This window comes from Phyllobates terribilis, unplaced genomic scaffold, assembly GCF_046119375.1.
Source record: "Phyllobates terribilis strain yellow unplaced genomic scaffold, ASM4611937v1 Scaffold_1__5_contigs__length_1240528914, whole genome shotgun sequence".
In the NCBI taxonomy this organism is placed as follows: domain Eukaryota; kingdom Metazoa; phylum Chordata; class Amphibia; order Anura; family Dendrobatidae; genus Phyllobates; species Phyllobates terribilis.
The window spans coordinates 1,060,381,269-1,060,389,561 of NW_027362761.1; the positions used below are offsets into that span (position 1 = coordinate 1,060,381,269).

An 8,293-nucleotide genomic window follows, 5' to 3' on the forward strand; every position below is an offset into this window, starting at 1 on the left:
GTGCTGTACACAGACATTTTGCGAGGGCAGTGTACGGCATATGAGCAGTGTGTGAGTATTGTGTGTAGTATACAGTCAGTGTGTCAGGGCTGTGTGCAGTATACAGCTAGTGTGTCAGGGCTGCGTACGGTATACGACCAGTGTGTCAGAGATGTGTGCGGTATTCAGCCAGTGTGTAAGTGTTGTGTATGCTATACGGCCATTGTGTGAGGGCTTTGTGTGGTATACAACCAGTGTTTAAGTGCTGTGTATGCGGTATACAGCCAGTGTGTGAGTGCTGTCTGCAGTATACAGCCAGTGTATGAGTGTTGTGGGCGGTATACAGCAAATGTGTGAGTGTTGTGTGTGGTACACAGCCATTGTGTGAGCGTTGTGTGTGGTATACAGCCAGTGTGTGAGTGTTATGTGTGGTATACAGCCAGTGTGTGTGTGCTGTGTGTGTGGTATACAGCCAGTGTGAATTCTGTGTGCAGTACATGGACATTTTGCGAAGGCAGTGTACAGTATATGAGCAGTGTGTGAGTGTTCTGTGCAGTATACAGTCAGTGTGTCAGGGCTGTGTGCAGTATACGGCCAGTGTGTCAGGGCTGCATACGGTATACGACCAGTGTGTCAGGGCTGTGTGCGGTATATGGCCTGTGTGTCAGTGCTGTATGTGGTATACGGCCAGTGTGTCAGGTCTGTGTGCGATACACATCCAGTGTGTCAGGGCTGTGTGCGGTATACAGCCATTGTGTCAGGGCTGTGTGCGGTATACGGCCAGTGTGCCAAGGCTGTGTGCAGTATACGGACAGGAAGTGAGTGCTGTGTGCATTATACGCCCAGTGTGTGAGTTCTGTGTGCGGTATATGAGCAGTGTGTGAGTGTTGTATGTGGTATATGAGCAGTGTTTGAGTGCTGTGTGTAGTGTATGGCCAGTGTGTCAGGGCTGTGTGTGGTATACGGACAGGGAAAGAGTGCTGTGTGCATTATACGGCCAGTTTGTGAGTGCTGTGTGCGGTATATGAGCAGTGTGTGAGTGCTGTGTGCGGTATATGAGCAGTGTGTGAGTGCTGTGTGCGCTATATGAGCAGTGTGTGAGTGCTGTGTGTGGTATTTGAGCAGTGTGTGAGTGCTGTACGCACTATATGAGCAGTGTGTGAGTGCTGTGTGCGGTATATGAGCAGTGTGTGAGTGCTGTATGCACTATATTAGCAGTGTGTGAGTGCTGTGTGCAGTATATGAACAGTGTGTGAGTGCTGTGTGCGGTATATGAGCAGTGTGTGAGTGCTGTGTGCGCTATATGAGCAGCGTGTGAGTGCTGTGTGTGGTATTTGAGCAGTGTGTGAGTGCTGTTGTGCACTATATGAGCAGTGTGTGAGTGCTGTGTGCGGTATATGAGCAGTGTTTGAGTGCTGTATGCACTATATGAGCAGTGTGTTAGTGCTGTGTGCAGTATATGAACCGTGTGTGAGTGCTGTGTGTTGAATTTGAGCAGTGTGTGAGTGCTGTGTGCACTGTATGAGCAATGTGTGAGTGCTGTGTGTGGTATTTGAGCAGCGTGTGAGTGTTGTGTGCGGTATTTCAGGAGTGTGTGAGTGCTGTGTGTAGTATATCACCAGTTTGTCCGGGTTGTGTGCAATATACGGCCAGTGTGTCAGGGCTGTGTGCGGTATACAGCCAGCGTGTGAGTGGTATGTTTGCAGTGTGAAGAGTGGCAAAGCCCACCTGCCAGATTCATCATAATCAATGCCACTAAGGCCACCCCTCGCTGAAGTAACATTTCTGTTGAAGCAGTACAGCAGTTGCATGATGCTTAATAGTCACTAAGATGCACATGTTTCTTAAGGGATTGCTCCATTACTTTAACTGCTATCAGATCAGTGGGGTTCTGACACTTGGCACCCCCACTGATCAGCTGTTCTCAGCGCCGGAGGCAGCTGGATGTTGTCAGTTGTAGAGCACCACAGCGCCATCCACTGTGTAGTGACTGCTGCCAGGTACTCCATTTTGAATGAATTGGAGTGAATCTGCAATACTCGGCCATGGTCACTACACAGATGATGGAGCTGTGCTGCACTGCTCTGTAACTGCGAACATACCGCTGCCATTGGCACTGAGAACAGCTGATCAGTGGAGGTGCCAGGTGTCAGAAGCCTATCGAATGAAAGTAAGGTTATATGAGTAGTCGAAATGAAAAGTAGATTATGTGTGAAGAAAGCTTCAATAAATTTTCTTAGGGTAGAAAATATATGCAGGTGTCCTCGGCAAACTGAGTAAAAAAATAATTGAGTGGGGGGCACCAATGGCAATTTTGCACATGGTACTATTTAGCCTAAGGCCGGTCCTGGCTACAAGGAATTATATACTTCCTTATATCTCTGAAGACTTCTCAGTGTAATTTTTACCCCTTGGTCAGGTTTGATAACAATCTCATTATACATTTTTATTTAGCAAAGTTGAAAAATAACTTAAAAAGGAGTCCCCTTTCATAAATCTCTGTCCCCAAGGCACAGTATGTTATAAAAAATAAACTGCGCTTTATTCACCCTTCCTGATTCTAGGGCTGCGTCTCTGCCACTGCTCCGGTGTCTAGTATTGGCTTCAGAACTGATGTCATGTCAACAGTTAAGCTGTGAGCTTAGCATGGGGGCATTCTGTCTAAATGGACAGAGCCAATAAGTTTACTGATTGGCAGCCACGCTGTCAACATGATAGCTGTACAAAAGCTTTGACGAAGGATGAATTATCATCGCCAAACAAATAAAGAAAAAAGAATAAATCTACCTGTGGCCAAACATTTTTATATTCCTGATCACGGCATCTGGGAATGAAATTGCTGGTATTGAAAGGTAGCTTCAAATCTCAGAGAGACAGAAGAGTGTGGGAGTACAAACTTATGATGACTTTTGACATGGATTTATGTATTTTTACATCAATTAGGAATGTGCTCCTCAGACCATTTGGGGACATGACAACACTGGACCATACCTCAGAGGACAGTAAAACTTTCACACTCCTTATCTATGAAATGCTCTAATATTTACTGCAACAGTTATTTCTCCCTTTCCATACTGATAGTTCTGCTTCACATCACTTGTCTCATTACTACACTATTCTATGTCCTGTTGTGTATAAATATGTGACTCTTTAGACTTTGTGTTAAACTATGCCTGAGTAAGTGACCAGAGTAGTCTTGAAAATTTGCTATTTGTTACCATCTTTACAGTTAGCCATGAAAATGTATCAACCACTGAGAAATCTCGAATTTCAATAATTTTTTTATCTACTGGCTAACACAGTACAAATATATATTTTCCTGTACCCTATAACTGTGTAACATAACTTTTAGCTGAATGCACATTACTATCTGGGAGTCATCTTTAATAACTACGTCTGGCTTCATCCTGCCTTGTTTTCTTCCAGGCCCTTGTTTCAATTATTATCTATGAGAAAAATATTTGGGTGTGAAAATACTTGGTGGTCAGTGGTCAAAGAGACAGAATGTGACATCATTTGACTGACAAATGCAAAAATGAGAAAGGGGCTAGCCAATTTTGGGGGCAATTTAAATTGATCTCAAGGGGCATTGTTATGTCTTATAATGGAAAATGCATTTAAATTGATCAGAAGCTTGTATTCTGGATGTTATGCAATGTTAAAAAATATTAATGCAAAGCAACTTAAAACGAAACAAGAATATTATCAAAATGGAAACTAATTATGATTTCAGGCCTTGTTAGCAAAAAAAAAAACACCAAGACTGGCTTTGTTCATGCTTGTCTGAATGAGGGGGTGTGCTGTAATTAGAGGCACCTGATTCATTAAGAGGAATACCCCACTTAATGTATCAGGTGCGTCTAAAAAGTGGGGTGCGTCTCCATGCGTCTTGCCATGAATCTTACTGGCATGAGGTACACCACATCATGAATAAGATGTGCTGTGGCTTCATGCTCCCGCTCCACCCTGTCTTTCTCCAGTTCTGCCCATTTTGGTGTAGCTGGACAAAACTGGTGTGAAAATGCCAAAAGTTGCAACATTTTTGAACAACTAAGTTGCACAAAAAGTTTGCAACTTTCCAAAGCAGTTTATGACAGAATTCTGGCATAATCATTTTGATGAATTGGGCCATGGTGTCTGCTTCCCTTTAGCCAAATTGGCACGTGTTAGCTAACTAGTTAGACCCATTGTAGACTAGAGCTCTGCACAGGTTCTTGCCACTCAATAGCAAATGGCACAGGACTAACCAAAGCTGCTCCACCTTTTTTTTCAAGGAACCCCAAAACAGCCACCATAGTTTGCATACCATATGATTGTTTGTGAAAATGTTTTGATTTGCACTAGCTGATATCAATGCCATGTTGTAATTAATTTGCCTGAGTAACTGAATAACTGTTTCTGCTTTCAGGATATGGCAGAATATGGATGGATGATGTTGAATGTCTTGGAACGGAAAGGTCTATCAAAGACTGTAAATTCAAAGGCTGGGGAATGTCAGACTGCACTCATCGAGAAGATGTCGGAGTCATATGCGCTTTATAAACATATTTTTTTTTTTTCAATTTACATTTTTTTTCTGTTTTAGCCACTGATATAATTTTCAGTGAATGATAGATAGATAGGCTGCCACATTACAAATCAATGCTATCCTATTTACTGCATCAATATGCTTTTAATTAGTTATAGAGAAATAGTATAACAATGATGTAAATGTATCTCTACTCATTATAAAATTTCCAAAATTAAAAAAAAATAAAAGAAATTGCAAAATTTGTGAATAAATGTTTGGGAGGAGCTCTGATTTATGGTTTAAGAGTCAGAATACATGGTATTAATTCATACAACACAGACTATGCATAACAGTACATTTTCTTTTATCAAAATACCACTTCAAAATGTTCTATGATTTATTCCTATTCAGTAGAACAGCTATTTTCACTGTTGGTTCATCCACATAATTTCTGCAAATACTTCTTGACTACAATAGCAAAAAACTAGCCGGTAGCTACAACAGCGACTAAGGTCGCCACACTCTTTCCACACTAGTCGCCTCCATTCCCATGAACTGTGGCAATCATATGTAATTTAAAGAACTGGAACCAAAATATATTTTTTTTCATGCATGTATGAAACTAATAGGATTCTAGTGTATATCTGATGAAGCTCTACAAGAACGAAACATCAATTGAATTGAATCCTTTCTCCAGTCCTGCAGCATGTGTAGTCAAGATGGATGTGATGAAAAAGAAGGAGGTGAGGAGAAGGAGATAGGAGGAGTTACAGACCGAAGCAGTTTGTGGGTAAAACACAAGAATAATACATGTTATTACATACAGTATTATAACAATGGCCAGTAGATGGCAGCAAAGCACAATACAATAATCAGGTAACATTAGGTAATGTCCAAAATGGCTGAAAGTCTTTTCAAACAAAAAGCTGGACAGCACACTCCCCATCTGAAATCCCTGGATTTCACTATATTAACAGTCTTGAGGTGGAGGTGTTTTCCTGAAGTACTGAGGGATACCTCAACCTGAAAGACAAACAATGCATGCAATGCAACAATAACATATAACAAACGAGGCAGACGAATGTCTATAACAGTTCCTGAAGCAATCCAAAGGATGCCCATCTTCGGATTGGAGAAGGCGCACTAGGCCAAATTGCCTCCAACCCAATTGTAATCCAGTGGTTACAGTTCCTGGTTGCAATCAGATGAGTGTCTTTAGTAGTCCAAAAGTTTCTTGAAAGTTCCAAGTTCAAGTTCCAGATGTGTTGGCGCAAACAAGCCTTGTCCATCTGGAGAAGTGTTCAAATTGCTGTCAGTCCAAGCCAACCTTCTCTTTGGCAATGGGGGTGCTGACATCAGGACGGATCTCTGGGTCAACGTCTGGATCCTGAAGACTGAAGCTGTCTTCAACAGCAGTCTCTTCACACTGGCCGCAAATGAACTCCGGTCCTGTTAACCAAGAAGAGTTTGCGAAGGCACCAATGGACACTGGCCTAGTAGCAAGGTCAGCAGGGTTAAGATGGAATGAAACATACTGCCATTGCTCAGGTTTAGAGGATTTCCTGATCCTTTCAACGCGGTTACTGACATAGACATAGAAGCATGTTGTCTGGTTGTATATGTAGCCCAGAACAACCTTGCTGTCTGTGTAGAATCTTGTGTCATCCACGTGAATAGCTAGTTCACTCTGTATGAAGTCTGCAATCTCGATGGCTAGTACAGCTCCACAGAGCTCAAGTCTGGGTATGGTGTGTGTTATGCACACGCCTGGACTGACTGGCGTGTGCGGGAGTAGTGGTTCCACTGGACCATGAACCGGAGAGTGCCTGGAGGGGCGTGACTAAGTATCTGGCCGATCTGACCAAGGTGGCACGACGGCATACGACGCCAGTGCACCAGGGAGAAACCGGGCAGAGGGACCAGGTGCTACTCCAGGTCAAACTCCGGGCACGGGGGTTGACCCACACAGGGATTACTGGAACAGGCAGGTTAGGCTGGCACAGACTGGTGGATATAAGCGAACACGGCAGGTATGCAGACGGGTGGATACAGGCGAGTATGCAGGCGGGGATGTACTGGCCGAAAGGACGGGCTGGAGCACAGAGAGGACAAGACCCAGTACAGACTGGGTCACAGAAACAGAACCGCAGATGCGGTAGCCAAACACAGCAGAGAGGGAACGCCCGAAGCGGTGGGCAAGAGCAGAGCAGGACGGGACTGCCGGAGCAGCGAGCACAAGCAGAGCAGGACAGGACTGCCGGAGCAGCGAGCAGAAGCAGAGCAGGACGGGGCTGCCGGAGCAGCGAGCAGAAGCAGAGCAGGACAGGACTGCCGGAGCAGCGAGCAGATGCAGAGCAGAAACCGCAGGAGTGGCAAGCAAGGCAAGAACAGAGTGGAAACTGCAAGAGCGGCAAGCTAAGCAGGAGCAGAGCGGAAACCGCAGAGCGGTAAACAAGGCAGGAGCAGGACGGAAACCACAGAGCGGTAAACGAGGCAGGAGCAGAGCGGAAACCGCAGAGCGGTAAACGAGGCAGGAGCAGAGCGGAAACCGCAGAGCGGCTAAGAAGGCAGGAGCAGAGCGGAAACCGCAGAGCGGCAAACAAGGCAGGAGCAGGACGGAAACCGCAAGAGCGGCAAGCTAAGCAGGAGCGGAGCGGAAACCGCAGAGCGGTAAACAAGGCAGGAGCAGAGCGGAAACCGCAGAGCGGCTAAGAAGGCAGGAGCAGAGCGGAAACCGCAGAGCGGCAAACAAGGCAGGAGCCGAGCGGAAACCGCAGAGCGGCAAACAAGGCAGGAGCCGAGCGGAAACCGCCGGAGCGACAAACAAGGCAGAGCAGAGGGGACAGGGCTCTGTTCACACGGAACAGACAGGAAGAGAAAGGCAGAGCCAGATACCCACAGGGTACTTGCAGTGAAGTAGCGAGTGGACCACAAACTCACAAACGGGAGTACAGAGACAACAAGCAGGAGTTAGGTACGAGTTCAGACTCTGCAGAAAAAGGAATGGAACGGACATAGAGGCAAAACAGGTAAAGGATAGGAAAGAGTTCAGACTGGAACTGAGTGTACGGAGGAGACCGACACTGCAGCGGGATGCAGGAGCGGGTCTGGGAATACGGCCCCCAGAGAGGCGGGACGAAGAGGCAAGGAGCGTGTTCAGACAGGACAGACAAGATACAGGAGCGGGTCTAGGTAATCGGCCCCTAGAAGGCGGGAGGAACAGGCTAGGAGCGTGTTCAGACAGGCCTGGAAATACAGCCTCCAGGAGAGGCAGCAGGCAAGAGTACACAGACAGGACTCAGTTCAGACACGGGAACTGATACCGCAAGGCAGGAGACAAAGACAGGACTCAGTTCAGACACGGGAACTGATACCGCAAGGCAGGAGACAAAGAACGGGAAATGGCACCTTCAGAGTGCAAGCACACACTGAATGAAACACTATGCTCAGGCAGGAATAGATGGGAGCAGCTGAGCTATATACCAGGTGACAGACAGCAATAGGCTGAGGACGCACAAGGGGTGTGACCCACAGCAGGTACAAAAAGCAGGAAGTGATCGGGCGCCGCCCTTAAGCAGCAGAAACAGACACAAACAGACAGCATGGAGGGAAGCCAGAGAGACATTCTGGACTGGAGACCAAGTGCGCGCTCTTGCACAGTGGGAGATGGACCACCATGCAAGGACGCCGCCAGGTATGTTACAGTACCCCCCCCCCTTACGCCCCCTCTTCTTCAGGCCTGCCAGAATCTTCCGCAGGGAATTCGAGGACCAGTCGTTCACTTTAAGGAGATCACTTCCACTG

The 8,293-nt window shown here is 46.2% G+C and overlaps 1 protein-coding gene across 1 annotated transcript in view; it reads left to right on the top strand.

Annotated features, from left to right (window-relative positions):
• LOC141158977 (macrophage scavenger receptor types I and II-like) overlaps nt 1-4,658 on the top strand; it is a 64,597-nt gene extending 59,939 nt beyond the window's left edge. The window contains exon 10 of the mRNA XM_073645421.1: nt 4,388-4,658. Coding sequence (XP_073501522.1) covers nt 4,388-4,521 — 134 coding nt within the window. The 3' untranslated portion in view covers nt 4,522-4,658. The remainder of the gene's footprint in view (nt 1-4,387) is intronic.
• Nucleotides 4,659-8,293: the final 3,635 nt, after the last annotated feature.